A 19,813-nucleotide genomic window follows, 5' to 3' on the forward strand; every position below is an offset into this window, starting at 1 on the left:
ACGGCCTGATGTTAGCTTGCGTCTAACGAGGAAGTCTTTCAGAAGATCTAACCTGTGTTTACGAAGTGAGGTCGCTCACAGCAATATTATTATCGTTAAGAGACAATTGGTCTTTTGTGGAGGGTTCTGTCTTTTAGGACCTTATAAATCTCGGCCCTGACAAATAGTTGATCTTACTAAAATTAAGACACATTTATAAAAGCGAAAGTAAAACTGAGCATTTTAAAAAATTAAAAAAAATAAACTAAAGAAGCCATCCCGCCAAATCTGAAGCTGAGAACACCTTAAGCCAATCAGAATGCTTCAAACTGTAACGTGTGCTGTCGGTAAGTAGAATTAACTGATCTCAATGTTGAAATCAACAAAAACAAAAAAAATAAGAAAAAATAGTTGATTGTCTTTATGGTCACTGGGCCTCTTTCCATACGGCAGACCCGGCATGCTCTCTCAGCTCGAACCACAGAACACAACTTTTACTCTGGCTCAGTCATGACTCAGCAACTCTTGTACTTCTCTCTGGCTTTCAGTCTCAGGCCTGTTTAAAGGCCTATTTACATGGTAACAGCATCTGGAGGGATTGCTAATGACTGCCAGCTGCCATAACGTATTGTGGTGGTTGTTTGGGCCTCTTTCGGGACACTCAAGGTCACTAAAGTTCAGTGTACCAAACATTGGTTAAATTGATACATGAAGAATGCACTAAGGAGTGCATATTGGTGTGTGTGTGTGTGTGTGTGTGTGTGTGTGTAGGTGGTGCGCATGTGTGCGTGTGTGTGTGTGGGTGTGTGTTGGAAGAGGGGGCGGGGGGGGGGGGAAATTCCAGACAGGTTTTTTGAGGAATTTTCTCAGATTAACCTCGTTAGATGACGTACAGACGTTGACGCTGTACCATTTGTTGGTCAGATGGTCTGGCAGGTAGTGAATCATTGATGACACCAGTTACTCTGACACCACTTACAGAAAAAGATGGGGTAACCATTTTAACGAGGACATTACGGCGTCCTTGCAAGACCTTGCACAAACAAGAACAGTCTGCTCTTGGATCATGAGTCACTGAATCGTGTGTTTACAGGCTAATTCCGAGACACACAATTACAAAACCCATCTACTGAAATGCGAGGCTATCTTTATTCGCGGATCCAGAGGTCCAGAGGTTTCGACAAGGCTATAGCCAAACCACTTGGGGAGGCGTCCTCCCATAGACCACATCTTCCCTACACGGCACAGGGAGGGAGTTAAGCAGGTTTTCCTGTTTTCTTACAGAGATATCAGGAGATATTAGGCCTATCGTGGAATGCCCTTCTGCTGCAGTTTGAATTTGTAAGGCTTGAATCTTCTGGTCCATATTTTGACAACTTGAATATGAGTAACACCTGCACCTTGAATTGTTGTGCCTGACTTAGTGAACATGGGCCTTATTTTATTTAAAATTGTCTTTGGTTCAACGAATTGAAATGTTATATTTTTGTTTACATTTCCTTGTACAAAATGCAATGGCTTTAAAAAGTCAAAACGTTATGGTTTTGACTGTTTGATGATCTGCTTCTGTAACAGACCACCATATCTTCAAGGCATGAAGGAAGAACCATCAACCTGGGCGTGAAGCAACTGGTAAGAGATAACGATCTCAGACTAAAACCAAGTTCAGTGGCTGCTATGAAAAAATAGTGCATAAGTCATGTTTTCTGAATGCAACATTGCCTTTATGGCATTAGGGCAAGAAAAAGGCAATTTCTTGTTCTAAAAAAACTCACCGAGGATCCATCTTGGAGTGGCAGCAATCTACGGAGCCCCCCAAGGGACATGGAGGAAAAAAATATAATTGGTTGAAAATAAATAAATAAATAATGGTTTGCGAGATCTCGCAAATGGTTTGCGATATCTCGCAAAATACTTTGCGAGATCTCGCAAAAGACTTGGCGAGTTATCGCAAAACTCTTTGCGTGATATCGCAAACCAACTTCCGCAGCCCTCACTCATCAACGGTCCATGCAACAGTCATATCTATTCATCTATGATAAACTGTACACCAGAAAATAATCATGGAGGAGGATTTAGAGCATTTCCTTCAGTCCAGAGGGGTCCCAAGAGAGGACATCATGCGAATGCAAAGAGACAAGGTGGGCAGGAATTTAATTTAACAGAAGTTGGACTAGGTTCCCTGCTCTGAGTTATGCTAGTCCAACGCTGTAGATGTTGTAAATTAGCTTCAGATATCTTTTAGTTTTCTTTATGAGGGGCTATGTGTGTTTTATCTCTGTCATGTTGCTTCAATAAATTGCATTAATTTTTGTAGTAGCCATGACATGTAATAAGCGGGATAATGTATAGCGAACGGGTCACTTGCTAGAAATAAAGGCAGACAAGCTGAAGAGGGAGTTCAGCTTGAAGGTCTTTATTTCTAGCATTATCCCTTACCTTATTACCATTGTAAACACTACTGCTAGTAAATGGATCTTTATACAAAAGCAATAAGCTTTTCAAGCTCAAGTTAACCTAGCTTTAGTGTGTGTACGTGTGTGTGTGTGTGTGTGTGTGTGTGTGTGTGTGTGTGTGTGTGTGTGTGTGTGTGTGTGTGTGTGTGTGTGTGTGTGTGTGTGTGTGTGTGTGTGTGTGTGTGTGTGTGTGTGTGTGTGTCAATGTGCCATATGAAGTTCGGCCCTTTAGAGAAGTAGTTTCGTCGTCTGAGACGTCTCGCTAGCCTTCGTGACACTCCTCTGGGATCGAGCTCTTTCAACAACAACCGCACATCCTCTTTCCTCACACGCAGTCCATGCTCCCTGCATTTAGCGTACATCCATCGGTACCCGTGAAGCTGTCCAGAGTACTGCAGTTGGTGGCTAATAAAATCAACCAGGACCGACAGGTCAGAGTAAGCCTTGGATGTGATGTCCGAATATTTGAGGCCAAGCTCAAAATAAACATCGATGAATCTCCCGAATTCCATCGTTGTGGTTGTTAGGTTTTCCTCTGACCCGGAAGTTAAATTCTGACCCGGAAGTTGGTTTGCGATATCTCGCAGTCTTTTGCGAGATCTCGCAAAGCAAATCATTTTTTTTTCATCTTGGGGAGCTCCGTAGCAATCCAGTTCAGGCCATGCTTAGAATGTTATGAAGAGATTTTTATCGTCAATTCAACTTACTTCTTCTGCTTTTTTTAACTACATTGGAAAATAATATTAATAATGATGAATAATTATAATTGTATCTTTTTTGCCGATATGAAATGTAGGTTTTGCTTGACCACTCTTGACCACGAAAATGTATTCTGGTTGCTTTCAAAGTTTTTGCGTGGTATTAATTTGTTAATTTTCTTTGTTGAACGATTAAAGCCATGACAGTATAATCGATAAGCATACAACCCAAAGGTTGTATGCTTATCGATTATACTGTCATGGCTTTAATCGTTTTAGTCCCTTTCTATCGGAGGTCAGCCATTTCACGTTTACTGTGGTTCAACTGCTCAGGTTGATTACAGTCGAGACAAACGCAATCCCTAGAAAGCCCTTCCCCAAGGAGCATGATTGGTTCGAAACAGATTGGAAGCAAAATAAAGGGAAATGCCCCTTTTCACACAGATTTGAGGTTGTAAAATCAGACTTTAGATGTTGATCTAAAGTCTGATTCGTGAGCCAGGTTTATTAAGCTTCTTTCCCACTAGACCAAAAAGACGTTCACACCCACACCAACATCTGGCTTTTGTCTTAAGTGGAAAAGGTCACAATCGTTCCTGGGAAAAATAACTGCAGTAGTCGAGGGTATTCATCATATGATCAGACCTCTTTTCGGGTGCTTTGGAAGTTCTGGAAGTTGGTCAAACAGAAACAGAAAGGGTCTACTGGCGATCGAAAAGGAATAAATCTACTATTTTTTGTCAGTTTTCCATCATTTAAAACACCTTCATGTCTACGCAAATTTGGGTGGAAACATTTAATTATTGACCATGGAGGGAGAAGGGCCCAAATCTAAACCTGGAACTAATCCTGCCGGTTCCTGTACAAGCTGAAGAGGGACAGGGGCTGAGATCCAACCATAGTCGCCAGAAGGATTCATTGACGCTGAACGTTTCTGTGAACCCAAGCCTGCAAACCGTGCTGATCACGTGACCTCACATTCTGTCACGCTACACCGTGTCTACCTCTACCTCTACCCGCCCACATTGATTTCAGTGGGCGGGAGGACTTTCCACGACAGACAAATTCCTTCAGCCAATCAGTGAAACAAAACATGTGACCCCACCCCGGTGCTGTTTAGTGGATACATGCGGGATCAAGAAGAACGGGGAAAAACACAACTAGTGTATGGTCTTGTTCTTGATGAATAGTTGCTATTGAGTCTATTGCTGCTATTTCTGCTATTAACGTGTTCTTGTTTACCGCTCTTTGCTTTGGGAGACGCCATTGTTGTTTTGCCAGCGCCGGCCTGCTAACACCTTTGCGCCATCAACTATGACAAAGTCCCTGATTGGCCAAGATTACATCTCGATATCAGGAAATCGATGGGGGCGGTTGGAGGTTCAGACCGATTCTTGTATGGAAACAGAATGTGAGGTTGTGTGATCAGGATGGTCTCCAGGCTCTGCGAGCCCTGGATTACGTTACATCGTACTAACATTACGTACTAACTTACGTTATGTTTCGATGTAAGCGTGTTCCTCCTCCAGTAGCCATATTTGCCGCTGTGGAGGCTGCAGAAGAAAGCATAACGGACACAGGGACAATTGTAGGCCTGTAATGTTGGTTCAAATACAAAATCACAATGTGGTCGCAATAATAGATTTGAAGAGAATTAAGAAACGGTATCACTTTATTGTCACTGCATTGGATCAAGCCTTTTTCAGGGATATCTGAGTAGGAACTCAGACCGGGGCTGGAAAGTTGAGGGGACCCAGGCTGTAGGGTCCTCTCCAAACATTACTGGGGTCTGAATGGAGGGAGAGAGAGGGAGATCAGATTTGATTATATGAATGGTTCATTTGTGTCAAATTGAATTGCGAGCTATAGAGAATCACACAGATGGTTTGCTTCTACACTATTGCCCTTTCAACAGCCTCCTCATTCTGCACCATTCATATCTTTATCAGTGAATTCTCTTAATTCCCCTGAGATCTAAGCAGATTCTGTCAACTTGTGTCTCACCTCTTAATGTTTATTTAACCTACCGCCCCTCCCCCTCACCCCCCAACACTGCTGACAGGAGTTGCATTCCTTAGCCCTTATAAACCGGAGCAAAGCATGCAAGGCATACAACTCCTAAAGAATACCCAGACCCTAAAATGAAGCCACAAGATTAACACTATAACAACAACCCCATTCGGAGGGGGGTTTCAAAAACAACAGATGTTCACAATGCATATGAAACAAACATTTGTATTAATTAGTTCAAATTATCCAATGTTGATGTGTTTTGAACCCCTAATATAGAGGCAATAGTTTAATTTTTACAATAACTGTGTGCCCCTCTTGCCTTGTTTTTGGGTCAAACAAAGATTTGATCTGTGAATGTTTCCTAGGTTCCAGCGGGGGGATGAGCAACCACATCCTACTGCGTTGGGTTATTCATTCTGCTCCAAGTTAAACAGACTGTGGGTAACTTTATATGGACAGCACGAATCAAAGCAACAACAGAGGTTTTGCCAGAAGTTTCCGGCATCCGCCATCCATGGCTGTCGTTTATACACAGATACCTTATACATGTTGTATCTGGAATATGATTCGGAATATGAAGACACTGCAACAACTGTTGTAATTCAACCGCGCCGGAGTGCAACATTACTGGAATGTTGCACTCCGGAACATCTGGGAGGTTCATATTGTAACTTGTTATCTTATTTGAAAACATGAAAGAAACGCTACAGGTTAGACTATCAAGGCAAGTGGTTAGAGTGTTTACATTTTTTTTAGCTTGTGGACTTTGAATAAATTGTGGATACAATGTCCAACTAATATACGCTGCAGAAGGTTTCAAGTTTATTTGGGCATCGAGAGGATAATCTATACATTAGAATCTATCTACTGTACTTGGAATCTTATATTCTGATGAAGGAACAGCAAAATACATCTCGTAGTTTGACCTGGTGCCCTCTTGAGAATAACCGTGTCCCCGGGCAGCAGGGCTGTTATGACAGCTTAATGGGACTACAAATATGCTCCTCTTCCAACTCAAACATCAGACATCTGTTACAAAACTACAAAAACAACGTTCTGTAGAACTTTTCCCCCTGGGTTCAGTTTCAAACAGAACTGAGAAAATTCTGTCAGATTCATCGCTTACTTTTGATTTATACGTTTATCAGAGGCTAGATGAAAACATTGCATGAAAGACATCTTTCATGTCTGCATTGCTAGTGTTGGACAGTGTTCTACTGAAGTGTTTCTAGACGGCACATGTTATGCCAGGGGTCTGTTTTCACATCCGGTTCATGCATGGGGATGGTGAATCAATTAGAACATTTTGGAAAAACAACAAAAATACAGTAGTTTGTAAATTGTCTTATTTATTATTTATTTAATGTTAATTATTTTCTGAAGGGCATTGCAGTTGATGTCTTTAAGTGCGGAAAGTATCGTCTTTGTATTGGGGAAAATTATAACCTTTGAATGTATGGACACACAAAAAAAAAAAGAGTAGCTGTTGCAGCAGCTGTTACGAAACAAAACAACAATGTTTTATTTGGCCGACAGCTCTTGTGCCCTGAAAGCAGTCGATGAATTCATTATTAATTTATACTGTGGCAGTTAACCATGAGATGAATGACTGAAAGGCAGGATTACGGTGCACAAGCCAATGTGGTTTAATTTGATTGAGGGTTCTTGACACAGGAACTAACAGGGGGGAAGAACCACCTCGGGCCCGCACACACAGGCAAGGGAATGCGCCGCAGAAGGGGATGGGAAGGGGCAATCCGTGCATCCTTCCACGGTTTCACTTTGTCGGTTTTGCTAATTTTTTCTCCAATCTCTACGTTTCTTCCCACACTAAAAGCGCACAGTTTGAGACCTCAGTTCGGTTGCTCTCTACCGGCCATGTGTTTCGTGAGGGGATATACACCTCCAGGCTTAACGAGCCAGATTGTCCCCAGTTGGGTTACATCCAGGTTTGCCGTATAGTTGGGCTGGGATGAATCTGTCCTCGCACACGCTTCCCCTCTCAAGGTCTGGGGGCGAGTGGAATGTACGAATGTTGGTTACATCTGAATAAGTAACACAGCGTTCCAGCCGTGAAGTGGGAAAAATGCATAATACATGGAATTTTTGACAGTTGGCATACTCAATAAGCCCAATGGTAGTAGAGAAATATTTGCAATATTAAAAAGTAAAACACAGCTTTATAAAAATCCCCAAATTTCATATGAAAATCTGAAGGAGAATAACACAATTTGGTTAGATATATAAAGGCTTTAACAAACAAAGCACATCTGTTATAAACGCATGCATTCAAAATATACAACCGGTTGGTCGGTTCCCAGAACTGACCTCCCTCTTATGGCATAATTTAATATACAATAAATAAGTGCAATAAAAGACAGTTGTGCACCAGTGGTGCAAAACAGAGGTGTTGTGATGTGCAAATACTTTGGCCTGTCTGAGGCCAAAGCATACCCTATAAGGTCACTCCTCTGCTACTTTAGTTTTCTGTATGCCACACCTTCTGTCATGCTGGAATAAGAACCACAACTCATTTCCAAAAGTAATGTTTATTTTCAAAAAGTTTACTTTACCAACACTGGTTTAATGGCATATATCACTATGTTTAAGTTTACCAAAGACAAACGTTTAATTAACACGTTTAGGTCAATCACAATCATTTCTCTTTATTTATACAGGCACGGCAGAAGGTTCCCACACTTCATGGAGGAGGCCAAACAAATGGCGGCTGGACTACTTCCACCAGTCTTCAGACTGAAGCGAAAAAAGAGAAGTGAATGACGTTTCCAGTGACAGAAAACAAATAATATATTGTATAGGCTTAATATTGATTTGACTGTTTGATTCTTTTGACAGTGAGTTGGAGCTGATGGCAGTCAGCATGAAGAAGCTATATCCTTAAGATTCTGTACATTATTTGTTAAATAAATTGTGAGGAAACTTTGGTGTGGTTATTCTTCAATGTATATTTATATCAAATTATGATGACTAAATTATGACTTAACAAAAAATTAAATTTGATTCTATTAGACATATTAAAACAATTACTTAATTCTAATTACTTAATGCTAATGATCAATTACTTAATGAGTAAAGTGTATAATTCCCCCAATTCCATTAAATAATTGTCTGCACACTAAATTAGTTTATTTGTCTAAATAACGTTAAAAAAAATTAAGCTAATAAAAATGCTTACTGACATGTCATACTATTGTTTTATTATGTTAGTTTTTTGGTCTCAAGTTTAAGAATGCAAAGAAAAAATCCTGAGGTATTTGTCTAAATAACGTTAAAAAAAACTTTTTTAAGCTATAAAAATGGTTACTACGTGTCGAAATATTTTTTTTATTTCTTTATGTTAATTCAAGCGATAAATAAGTTTATTTGTCTAAATAATATAATAATAATAAATAATCGGAGGTAACTTCCGTCCTGCCGTGTTCTGTCACGCCAGGTGTTGTCCTCCTGGGCTGCAGCTGGATACTATTGGGAAAAGGGGAAAAGGGGCCTAAAAATAGTACACTACAGTAATTACGGTACTTCAAACCCGCGTTGCATTGTGGGTACGGCCGGCGTTTTGCTTACCAATTTGACATTGGGCTGTTGGAGCAGAACCATCGGTACTGTTACATACAGTAAACACTGCATGAGATAGGTGAGATGACAGAGTTTATTATTGTATTGCTTTGCATTGAGTCACTTCCCAATATTTACGGGGAACAGCCCGCGAACTAGTTGTCTGTCGGCTTTGTTATGCATTGTCTAGAATAGATAATTTGGTATAGACTCCTTCCAAAGCTACTTATATTTTCCAAATTATAAAACCATGCATACGTCATAACTTCATATATACCCCAATTATTCTCCAATGTTTTGTATCTGGCAACAGAAGAAGATAGCCTTGCTAGCCACCACTAACGTTAGTGGTGTGTAGCTTTTAGTTGTGTAAGTGACTTCCACTCTTGACGGGATCTGAATGTCAATAGGGAATATACGTTTGATGTTCCTGCGTCATTTGTCCCCATTTATAAATCTTTGAGGATGCAAAGAGACCATGTGTTCTCATTATATCTGTCGACTTTCTCAGAATGCTGACTTTATCTTGGAATGCAGTCCAATGGGATGAATCAGTCCAACTCTTATTCAAACCCCTGACGTCTGACTGTCACTGTACCCTGGAGGGCCTAATATGTGCCAATAAAACATCTGAATAAATCGAGAGTGGCATGTTTTTTTTATGGCATGAGACTCGCATTCAGAGTATAAAGTTGACACACCTCATGGGGTCTTGCTACACAACAGTTGTTTCACATTTCTAACATTTCTTTTAATTTAATAAGATGTCATGGCAGCTCCGTTCCCCACCGTGGCTGCAGAGGGACTCCTCCTGGCCCCACCCCAAGGATGTCCCCACAAGACCCAGGAAGCCCCAACTATGAGTAAAGCTCTTCTCTTTGATTCATATTATTATTATTATTTTTGATTATTTTTGAGTGTTTGTACTGTCTGTATGTGTTCCTTCTTGATAAAACGTCTTTGAGCACCGCGAAAAGCGCTTTAAAAAACCGATCTATTATTATTATTATTGTTATTATTATTATATTGTTTTGGCAATATCTAATTAAAGTTCCTTAGACCTATGTTTTGTTCTAGGCCTTGTGGTGGTAAGTCTTGCCTCGGTGCTAACTGCTAGTCGCTGCGATAGTTGCTAGCTGACATGTCTCACCGGTGTCTGTTTGAACTGCCAGGTCCCCCTCCGTCGGAATGCCCCATGCACCAACCAAAAGCATCAGAGTGCCCCATGCACCAACCAACGGCATCAGAGTGCCCCATGCACCAACCAACGGCTGCGCCCCCCCCCAGTGTAAGTGCTATGAAGACTTTTCGATCACCAGTAACCTGCTTTTTTATACGTTATCTTTCTCTAACACTTCCTTGAAAGAGATCAGGGGGGCCTATACAGGTCTTGTAATCCCATTGAAAGGTTCTTCTCTGGGATTCTTCTACTTCTCGGGGAAATAAAGATTTATTTGACTTTTACTAGACGTATTACAAAACCTATTGTCGGTTGTATTTCTTGGTCAACCAAAAATAAACCATGTTGACGATGCCTCATTTTAGGACTGCAAAGGGTCCCACCCAACGGGATCGTCGCTGCCCATTGACTGAGCACGGTGTCTTCGCTCTCACACGACGCTGGCCAATCCAACCCTTTGTAATTTCCCTCTAATTGGTTTCAGACCTCATCACTTCCTGCACACCAAGAGAGGGCCTATGAGTTCGTAGAGTGTCCCATGAAGGCTGCAAACAGAGACAAGTTCCCTGCCCCGGACATCAACCCTGCCAACATGGTAACACACACACACACACACACACACACACACACACACACACACACACACACACACACACACACACACACACACACACACACACACACACACACACACACACACTTAGTTTGAGCATTGAAGCATATCTGTTTGCGATTTACAATGAAATCGATAAAACAATAGAAAGCTCAATGGGGATGATCTGTTTCTCCTGCTACCTCTTGTGATCGTCTGCTGTCAAAAGACAACAAGCACCCGGTTGAGTGACTCAGACATTACCCAGTGATGTTTGAGCTGATTCCTCAGTGTCCCGCCCCTTCAGATGCCACCGCCCAATCAGCAGCCGTCGGCCGGACAGCCCTTCTCCTTGTCTGTGAACAGAGAGGAGTCTGGGATACCGAGGGCGGGCTCCGACCAGAAGTGGGTGTACCCCTCTGAGCAGATGTTTTGGAACGCTATGCTGAGGAAAGGGTGAGTAGAGGAGTCGACTGCATGCCAAACAACATGGTAGCCCCAAAATATACATCAACAAACAACATGGTAGCCCCAAAATATACATCACCAAACAACATGGTAGCCACAAAATATACATCAACAAACAACATGGTAGGCTCCAAAATAAACATCACCAAACAACATGGTAGGCTCCAAAATAAACATCACCAAACAACATGGTAGGCTCCAAAATATATATCACCAAACATCATAGTAGCCCCAAAATATACATCACCATACAACATGGTAGGACCCAAAATATACACAACCAAACAACATGGTACGCTCCAAAATATACACAACCAAACAACATGATAGGCTCAATAATATAGATCACCAAACATTATGGTAGGCTCCAAAATATATATCACCAAATAAACAATCAGTTGGATTATTTAACCTGGGATCTGGAAATCAAATAGGTCCCCCTATGAAGGTGATCTCTGCATTGGTGTATGATATGTTCTCTTACCTTATGTCATGAATAAGATAAGAGAACTCTTGATTGATCACCATCAACCATTGGGTAAATATCACGACGGGATGGGGTGAAAGCGTCTGATTCTATGATGTGTGTGACTGTCCGCTGGCTGCAGGTGGCGGTGGAAGGAGGAGGACATTAAGCAGAGGGACATGGACAACATCATCAAAATACACAACCACAACAATGAGGCGGCCTGGCACGAGATCCTGAGATGGGAAGCTCTCCACAAGAAGTGTGTTCACTCTGCGCCGCCCAACACACAACCAATATCATCACCGTCACGTAGGCATCGTATTCTGCTAGGAACAAAATTTCGTCTCGAATGTAAACCAAATTCTTGATGATTCACGTCAACCTGTGGTTAGAGTGTGGAAACACAGTTTCCCGTTCCCGTGCATGACCACAAAGACCAGTAATTTGGAGTCAACGACTTCCACAGAATCTGATGTGTGTCCGTCTCTGCGTCACGGTGGACTCTGACCCCTTGGTAACGTTTGCGTCTGCAGGGAGTGCCCTTGTGGGCCTTCTTTGGTGCGCTTTGGAGGGAAGGCCAAGGATCTGACGCCCCGGGCTAGACTCAGGAACTGGATGGGGTGAGTGTGGGGCGCGGGCAGGAATACAAATATAAAATATATGATGTAGATTCATGTAAGAATGACATCATGAATCCCAGAGGGTCTTTACGAAAGGTTCGTTCAATATTCTAAAGGTCGAAAGTAAGCAATCAAATATCGGCCAAGTAATGAAGTAATTACTAAAAGCAATACAAAGATAAGTATTGTCTGGTAGTTAATTAGCATGTACCCGCTGCTCAGTAAGTTATAAGAAATATCAGGATGACCGGCTGAATATTTAATGACATAAAACTACTAAACATAGTTTTATGTCTAAACGTGTGTGTGTGTGTGTGTGTGTGTGTCTGTGTCCGTCTGTCTGTCTCTGTGTGTGTCTGTCTCTGTGTGTGTCTGTCTCTGTGTGTGTCTGTGCGTGTCTGTATCTCTATCTGTCTGTGTGTGTCTGTGTCTCTGTGTGCGTGTCTGTGTCTTTAACCGTGTGTCCTATCCTGTCCCCTATCCTGTCCCCCAGCTACGAGCTCCCCTTCGACAGACACGACTGGGTGGTGGACCGCTGTGGCACCGAGGTGCGCTACGTCATCGACTACTACGACGCCAGCGCAGTGGCCCAGGGGAAACAGGGCGACACCATCCTGGACGTCAGGCCCGCCCTGGACTCACTGGGCGCCGTCTGGGACCGCATGAGGGTCACTTGGTGGCGCTGGACCCATTGAGCCGGCTCCGGTCCTTCCCGTCTCATCCGTCTCATTCGTTTTAACCCATTCATTGATCCATTACCACTTCACAAAATAAAGGTGTACTTGAATGTTGTATGTTCCTGGCTGCTGGTATAGTGCCAGATTGACCGATGTCTAATTACTGTAATTGATTCCTGGTGCAGCTATACATTATAATGGCATCACCTAACTCCCAGTTTGGTGATGCCAAACTGTAAAAAGTTAACAAAGGATTGTTTTATTATGTATTTATTTGTATTATTAGTATGATGTTGTAATACAATGAGTGCAAATATTATAACAAGTTAGTTAGTTGATTGTTTGATGTTGGATTTGTTTGTCACAAGCACAGATATCTGTCACGCTTTATTTTCACTGTGTACTGTATATACTTCGATAGACAAGCGGAACCATTGTAAGTTCAAATGTATCTAGTCGGAATCGGATACGTGCGGCAATGTAACAGCAAAATAAAAGGCTTCTGGACGAAATAATATGTTTGAAGTTCGAACAAATATGAATGAATCTCATATTGATCCATGTCTGAATCTGCTTTAGAGGAGGCCGCAGTCTTATCTGCAATTTACTGCGGAGATGGAGAGTATCAGTTAATTCAAGTGTCCGGTAGGAAGTTACAGCTGCTTGATAAAATATAATTATATTCAGTTGTGGACAGATAGAAATGAACGACATATACTGTTAAAATAATAGGTGTTATGGTCATCATCGCTAGAAAGATCCTTTCGTTTAAAATATTAAGCGTTTGTTAGTTGTTTCATTGTTTTTGGGTGTCGTATGACTCTTATCCCTCTAGTGGTGTTTAAGGAAGATTACAGCTCCCCGCATGTCCAACCATAAATGCATACAAGTAAAATGAACAAATTATAAAAAAAGAAACACAGTAAGCCTAATCAATGTTTCAATGTACTCTGCGCCCTCAAACAAGCAAAAACTATAATTTACTTATTTGTGTGTGTTTATTGTGAACATATCAAGTGATGTCATAATTTGTATCGTACATATTAGATCTACACAATACAAATGTATTTCCCATATTATACCCTTCATGTTACACATTCACCTAAAGGTTTTTAACAGGGCACCACTCTTTCCCTCTTCTAGCGGATGGCGGAGTGGTGGTCGAAATCAAGACGTGTGTGGGGGATGTGAGACGGGTGGAGTTAAGTCTCTCGTTCAGTCTGCCCCCACAGTACCCGCTCTGTCCACCAGACATCTCCGTCGCCTCCCCGGTCCTGTCCCGGGAACAGTGTCAGGACGTCCGGCGGAAGCTCCTGGAGCAAGCAGCAGCCCTGCCAGCGGAGCCAATGGTCCACCAGCTTGTATGCTGGCTGCAGGTAGGGCCTAAAAAAAAAAGTATTGGTTCCTGTTGGTTGTCAGTTGAGGTCATGGGTAGGTAGGGAATTTATTTTCTTTCTTTTTTTCCAGCAGCAGCGAATGATAGGTAGGTTGTTTTCATTTAAAAACGAGAAAATTCGCTCATCCTTGTGCCGAATGAAGAGGTGCTGTACCAAAACGTAATTATAGTTTGCATCAATTATTATTATTATTATTATTATTGTGAGGAACTCGGATTAGAGCCGCTGCTCCTTTACTTAGAAAGGAGTCAGCTGAGGTGGTTCGGGTATCTGGTAAGGATGCCCACTGGGCGCCTCCCTTGGGAGGTGTTTCAGGCACGTCCAGTGGGGAGGAGACCTCGGGGAAGACCCAGGACTAGGTGGAGAGATTATATCTCAACACTGGCCTGGGAACGCCTCGGGATCCCCCCGTCAGAGCTGGTCAATGTGGCCCGGGAAAGGGAAGTCTGGGGCCCCCTGCTTGAGCTGCTCCCGACGCGACCCGACCCCGGATAAGCGGATGACGATGAGGAGGATGAGGATTATTATTATTTATTTTTTTTAAAGCTCATACAATAATTTGGGTCGCACATAAATTGATAGGGTCGGTCGGAAACCGTAACCAAACAAAAAAATGTTTTAGGCCTAGGCCGTCCGGGCGCCGAGCCCAACGTCTGGTGGCTTTTGACTGCATCAACTATTGAGAAGAGATTGGATTCTTCAAACATTAATTGAAAAAACTGATGTATTGACGCATTGTTAACGTTATAGTTAGGTGGATAGCAAAATGAAGGGGAAGGAATTAAATAACCTATTTGTATATTCATAGCACCAGGTGTGATGTTGATCAGCCACTGAGAGCCATTTCAGAATGGACTATAGCATCAATAACGTCAAACATGGGAGGGTTCGGCATCCATCCGGGTAGACACTCCCTTGAGGGCTGTACATCTTTCTTCAAGTCTTTGTCAGTCTCCAGGATACGGCATCTCACCTGAATCATGTCAGAGGTCTGAAGAAGCAGCTGGCAAACCTGAACAACATTAATGATGGAGACGCTATCTAAATCCTGCAGACAAACAAGTTTCAGCCTGACACACTTTTCCTGACACGTTCCTTGTAGCATCATTGAGCAGGGTGTTCAATGCAGGATGCATGAGAATAGAAAACATTACGTTGAATAGGCAATATTCTAAATCAATTTACAACCGCAGGCGCCTTCATCCAAGGCGTGGTACAAAGAAAAACAACCGGAATAGATGAAAGTCTCAAAGGAAGGAAAACATTTTGGTGTCAATGTACATTGCTGTGTGCGTTTGTGTGCTCACGTGATGTACGTGTGTGTTTGTGCGTGGGTCCGCGTGTTTAGCAGTCAGGGGAGGTGACCTCGGAGGGGGACGAAGAGGCGGCTCGGGTCGAGGACGCTGGAGGAGAGGAGTGGACGACCGTGCTGCTGTTGGACCACATGCGCTCCAGGGGGCGCTATGTCAAGATGCTGGAACGCTGGACCGAGCAGCTGCACCTCACCACGAGACTACTATCAGGCCGTTGGATTCTGGTCCTCCTACGGGGAGCCAAGACGGACATTAAGGTGCGACCAATCCGTGTTTAGTCTGGATGATAAACACTGAAGTGAAACCAAAGGAGAATGTTTATTTACTAATATATATATATATATATATATTTTTTAGGAATTCTGCCATCTTTTGAAGACCGTGAAGGTGGACGTCGATTCATCGGGCAAGAAGTGCAAAGAGAGGATGATGAAGGTGCTCTGTGAAAGACCCTTTACTTTCTCCTCTTCTTCAAAACATGGGCTTGCATCCCAGGGGTCTGGTACAAAGTAAGTACAAATAGAGGGTGAGTCTTCACTGTAAACTAATGAATGGCTGCGTTTACCTCCTTCGTATGTTAAAACATTTATATATTGATAACTTGTGACGTTTGATAATAGATTGGCAAAATAATGATGACAACATCACAGAGCATAGGGATATGCTCATCATGATCAAGTTTGTGTTTATGACCTATAGATTGTTTGATTGGTAAGAACAATCTATAGGTCACATTTACTCTGTTAAAATAAATCAAGGAAGAAATATCTTTCGATCTCAACTGTCATATGATGTTTCATGAGCCACAGTCGAACAGTTATACTGGAGTGGGAAACAGTGTTCCCACTCTTCCTAAATGTCTCCCTCTTTCTCTCTGGATTTTCTCAGACGTTCCGGTGAATCATGTTTTCTAGAGAAGGAGTACCAGTCGACGTTGGAGCTGACGGAGGCCTTCCAGGAGGCCGGCATGGCGGAAATGTACCAGCAGATACTGCCGTTACCAACCCTCTGACCATTTAACGGACAAACTGACAGACTAGAAACCAGGAGTCACATGTGGCGGTCTCAAGCTCACCGATTGGTCAAGAGACCAATCAATCAGATATGGAAGTGTGAGAAGCTGTTGTTTCTATCAGTTCCCTCAGTTAACTTGAAATGTATTAATATGGATGATATTAAGTCATATAGCAATAATGTTGTTCTCAACTGTAGGGCAGATGCGTTGCCGACTGATGAATGGGAAAATAAAACTTGTCTATCAAGGGAATAATAACTAGATAATAATAACTTAATAATAATACTATGAGTGTTACTGTCGACCGGATGCAGACGAATGGGCTTGAACAAAGAAAGAGGAAACTGTTGAATATCTTTTATTGTAATTTAAGCATAACATATCTTCAACACAGGTAACACTTCGAACATTTGAAGACATGTCTAAGGCAAAATGGTCCATGCGAGATTTCATCAGTCTACATCTGATCTCAGACCTGTTCTCAGGTATACAGAAGGGGCTTTTGTATCGTGGTTGGAGGCAAGAGCAGTTCTGTTTTCATTCATCAGTTATTCAATAATTCAATGGTTGTCTTCCCCTTTGGAAGCCTCGCCAAAGTCCTGTACAAGATCTGTAATATGTAAAACAAGGAGATGGATGTTAAACATGACATTGCAAAGAATTTTTATTACAAAAATTCCTTTGAGCGTGATAATGTTGATTTTGTTAAAGTGATGCTTAGAATCTATATTATAGGTAATATTAAAGTACAGTTCGATGTGATCAATTTCGAGGTCAAGTAATGTGTTGGCCTACCTGGAACATTTTCATATTCGTCATACACCTGCTGGCGTGCTTGTGTGTCAAGTGCTGCTGCTGCAAAAACAGAATTGACACAATCAGTGCAATAAAATTACCAAAATCAAATTGACTTCAGTTTCTTTATCTAATCACAGTATTTTCTTGCTGATTGCTTATTAACTGCCTCACCGTATGCATGTTGATTGTCTATTAAACAATTACAATACCATGAATTGAGAAGAGGGGGGGGGGGGTTATCGATAGTTAAATAGTTAATATAGTAGTAATGATTTTGAATTTATTATTATTAATATAAGTAATAATAGTAATAATAGTTCAAAGTGCTCTTGCCGATTGGCCCTTGCCCTTATACGTAACCACCATTAGGAAGGGCATGGATCCGGTCCACCCCGGTACGCTGTGAGACCTACGGCTCAGCGTGGTGAGCCGAGGGCGCCCCCGCCCACGGGCCCCCCCGCCCACGGCCCCCCCCCCCCCCCCCGCCCACGGGCCCCCGCTGTACGCACCTGGCCGGGGGCCGGGGAAGCGCTGCGCTAGCTGGCGCAGGTTGCTGAGGCTGTCAGAGCCCAGCTGGGTCAGGATGCCGGGCAGCAGCTCCGTCAGCGGCACGGTCTCGGCGTGGCCCGTCACGGCGAAGGTGTTGGCCGCCAGCGAGGCCTGCACCTTGGGGTTGTTGAAGTGGATCACCATGCCGTCGTCCTTGATCATGTTCACCTGGGAGGGGAGTGGGAAGGACATGGATCATCTGGACGGCTGGGGGCCCTCTCAGCAGGCTACGATACAGCCCGTTGACAGAGGCGGCATCCTATTGGCACACCTAGGGGACTCTTATCATGGGTCTTTAGTCAACTAAGCTAGTGGAGACAAGACACCTGTGGGAAAACGGCCATTTCATTCAAATTAGGGGGAATTCTGGGATGAATAACATGGAGGACGATCAATGAGGTTACGGTCAACCGCATCCTGTGTGCAAAATCAAAGGGGTTCTTTTGGCTACAACATAGATTTCGATTTATATGAACCATAATGCCAATGCAACAGGAAACACACCATTTGAGGCTACCCATGTTGCCTACAGATAGCCTACAGTTGATATGCTGTTCGACTGACTGAATAAATTGTTCACACATGAACATCTACATGACCCACGCCTATCTTGAAGTAGTAAAAGCTGACTTTATGAATAGAATAGGACACTAGAAAGCCACACCTCTTCTATTCCTGCAATGTTGTTCACCACCAACTTCTTCAGAGAACTCTGGAGCTTCTTGTCTTCCGCTGTGGCGGTTCTGTGGACAATCTTCTTCTTCCTGCGAGGGGTTCCCTGATGACAGACGATGTTAGCCATGATTAGGGAAGGTGTTAAAGAAAAGGAAGCTTCTTACGACATTTTATACAAATGTTTAATATTTTAATCATGGCTTCATCACTACTGTGGAAGCTAATGAGCTTGATCAAGTTCATATTAACTTAACACATCATCTAGAAAAACATGCTCAACTGTCCTACCCAATAAGCCCAGCCCTGTTCCTGAACAATTAGGTTCCCCGTAAAAGGGGGAATCTAGTGCGCAGCCGCAGATAGAGGAAAGGCCTGACGGCAGAACTATGAAAACATGTCACTGGAGCCAGATCAGTGCTGCTGCTCCCATCCCATCACATAAAGGGAATGCTGAGGTCAGGAAAAACCAACTGGAAAGTCTTTTGTGACATTAGCCGCTTTTGTCAAAAGCAAAGCAAATCAGGAAGCGACTGAAACAGAAAATTAAATCCCAGATATTTTGGTGAAATCAGAATGCATTATGTGTACATTACCTTCCCTCCTATCCGGACCTGTGATTGAAGTTTGGCAAGCTTTTCTTGATTCATGACAACTGTTAAAAAAAAGAACATGCAAAAAAAACGTAAGAACAAAAGCAAAATCTAGGGCTGATAGACTCGAATAACCTTCTGGGGAAAAACACAATTAAAATGTTTATTTGACCTTACAATGTATAACAATTAATTTAAGTTTCAACCCAAATACTCAATACATTTTCTTTCAAACATTTCAAATCACACACTACTGGAATCTTTTAGTTGCCTCACAAATACACCAGTAACGAAGTTCAGACTTAGTTAGGCTACACCAGTTATGTGTTCATAAATCAACCACCAAGCTAATCTACAACATCACAATAAATAAGCAAATGGCATCTTAAGTTGACTTGTGGTATTTAAGATTGCTTAAATAAAAAAAAAAAACATATTTATACCTCAGGATGTTTCAGCAGTCCAATAAATGCTGGTCGTCGGTGGACTCACTGCCGGGCAGAAGCTGTTGGGAAGTGATAATAACACGCGGTTGTATGAATTCCCAGGCTCCATGTCATGTGTGTTACAGCAGGATTGTATCCTCATAATTGGTCAGCAGGTGGCGCTCGCGTTCACATTGGCACATACAAAAACAGAAACGCTAAACGGGAGAAACCGCATCTATTTTCAAAGTAAAAGTATACAGTCTCGCATAAACCATCAGAGATCAGTCAAGTGAGAAGTACCGACTTTTACTTTGAAACTA

The 19,813-nt window shown here is 42.4% G+C and overlaps 3 protein-coding genes and 1 long non-coding RNA gene across 6 annotated transcripts; 3 read left to right on the plus strand and 1 right to left on the minus strand.

Annotated features, from left to right (window-relative positions):
* The first annotated feature begins 1,023 nt into the window (after positions 1-1,023).
* Positions 1,024-8,182, plus strand: LOC130387655 (uncharacterized). Its single transcript, XR_008896335.1, has 4 exons — positions 1,024-1,320; positions 1,555-1,611; positions 7,825-7,919; positions 8,003-8,182. It is a non-coding gene; the product is annotated as an uncharacterized LOC130387655 (long non-coding RNA).
* A 363-nt stretch (positions 8,183-8,545) lies between these two features.
* LOC130387638 (holocytochrome c-type synthase) lies at positions 8,546-12,746 on the plus strand. The gene is made up of 8 exons (XM_056596830.1): positions 8,546-8,801; positions 9,487-9,585; positions 9,895-10,010; positions 10,387-10,497; positions 10,802-10,950; positions 11,571-11,690; positions 11,965-12,051; positions 12,545-12,746. The coding sequence occupies exons 2-8, from the start codon at positions 9,492-9,494 to the stop codon at positions 12,744-12,746; spliced, it is 879 nt and encodes a 292-aa protein (XP_056452805.1). The 5' UTR covers positions 8,546-8,801; positions 9,487-9,491.
* A 508-nt stretch (positions 12,747-13,254) lies between these two features.
* Positions 13,255-17,356, plus strand: rwdd3 (RWD domain containing 3). 2 transcript variants are annotated; one of them, XM_056596831.1, is made up of 5 exons: positions 13,255-13,373; positions 13,872-14,104; positions 15,474-15,695; positions 15,796-15,947; positions 16,327-17,356. In XM_056596831.1, exons 1-5 carry the CDS (start codon positions 13,289-13,291, stop codon positions 16,448-16,450), a joined length of 816 nt encoding a protein of 271 aa, XP_056452806.1. In that variant the 5' UTR covers positions 13,255-13,288; the 3' UTR covers positions 16,451-17,356. The 2 variants fall into 2 exon arrangements, with proteins under 2 accessions (XP_056452806.1, XP_056452807.1); XM_056596832.1 differs by having other exon boundaries at positions 15,477-15,695; positions 16,327-17,350.
* On the minus strand, positions 16,806-19,601 carry LOC130387643 (transcription factor BTF3 homolog 4-like). Of its 2 annotated transcripts, none has more exons than XM_056596839.1 (6): positions 19,509-19,601; positions 19,069-19,127; positions 18,465-18,578; positions 17,761-17,968; positions 17,249-17,305; positions 16,806-17,063 (listed from the first exon to the last, which is right to left on the minus strand). In XM_056596839.1, exons 2-6 carry the CDS (start codon positions 19,120-19,122, stop codon positions 17,014-17,016), a joined length of 483 nt encoding a protein of 160 aa, XP_056452814.1. In that variant the 5' UTR covers positions 19,123-19,127; positions 19,509-19,601; the 3' UTR covers positions 16,806-17,013. The 2 variants fall into 2 exon arrangements, with proteins under 2 accessions (XP_056452814.1, XP_056452813.1); XM_056596838.1 differs by having other exon boundaries at positions 17,249-17,308.
* Between the last annotated feature and the right edge of the window lie 212 nt (positions 19,602-19,813).

The sequence above is a fragment of the Gadus chalcogrammus genome, chromosome 8 (genome assembly GCF_026213295.1).
Source record: "Gadus chalcogrammus isolate NIFS_2021 chromosome 8, NIFS_Gcha_1.0, whole genome shotgun sequence".
Lineage (NCBI taxonomy): Eukaryota > Metazoa > Chordata > Actinopteri > Gadiformes > Gadidae > Gadus > Gadus chalcogrammus.

Bases quoted from the DNA above. Each gene is read 5' to 3' on its own strand.
- rwdd3 (XM_056596831.1), top strand. From the start codon at position 13,289: ATGTCTGAATCTGCTTTAGAGGAGGCCGCAGTCTTATCTGCAATTTAC. The intron at 14,105-15,473 runs GTAGGGCCTAAA...CCGCGTGTTTAG, and splicing joins AGCTTGTATGCTGGCTGCAG to CAGTCAGGGGAGGTGACCTC. The intron at 15,696-15,795 runs GTGCGACCAATC...TATATTTTTTAG, and splicing joins GAGCCAAGACGGACATTAAG to GAATTCTGCCATCTTTTGAA.
- LOC130387638 (XM_056596830.1), top strand. From the start codon at position 9,492: ATGGCAGCTCCGTTCCCCACCGTGGCTGCAGAGGGACTCCTCCTGGCC. The intron at 10,011-10,386 runs GTAAGTGCTATG...AATTGGTTTCAG, and splicing joins CGGCTGCGCCCCCCCCCAGT to ACCTCATCACTTCCTGCACA. The intron at 12,052-12,544 runs GTGAGTGTGGGG...CCTGTCCCCCAG, and splicing joins AGACTCAGGAACTGGATGGG to CTACGAGCTCCCCTTCGACA.
- LOC130387643 (XM_056596838.1), bottom strand. From the start codon at position 19,122: ATGAATCAAGAAAAGCTTGCCAAACTTCAATCACAGGTCCGGATAGGA. The intron at 18,579-19,068 runs GTAATGTACACA...GTCTGTCATCAG, and splicing joins AGGTCCGGATAGGAGGGAAG to GGAACCCCTCGCAGGAAGAA. The intron at 17,309-17,760 runs GTGCGTACAGCG...CTGTTTTTGCAG, and splicing joins CTTCCCCGGCCCCCGGCCAG to CAGCAGCACTTGACACACAA.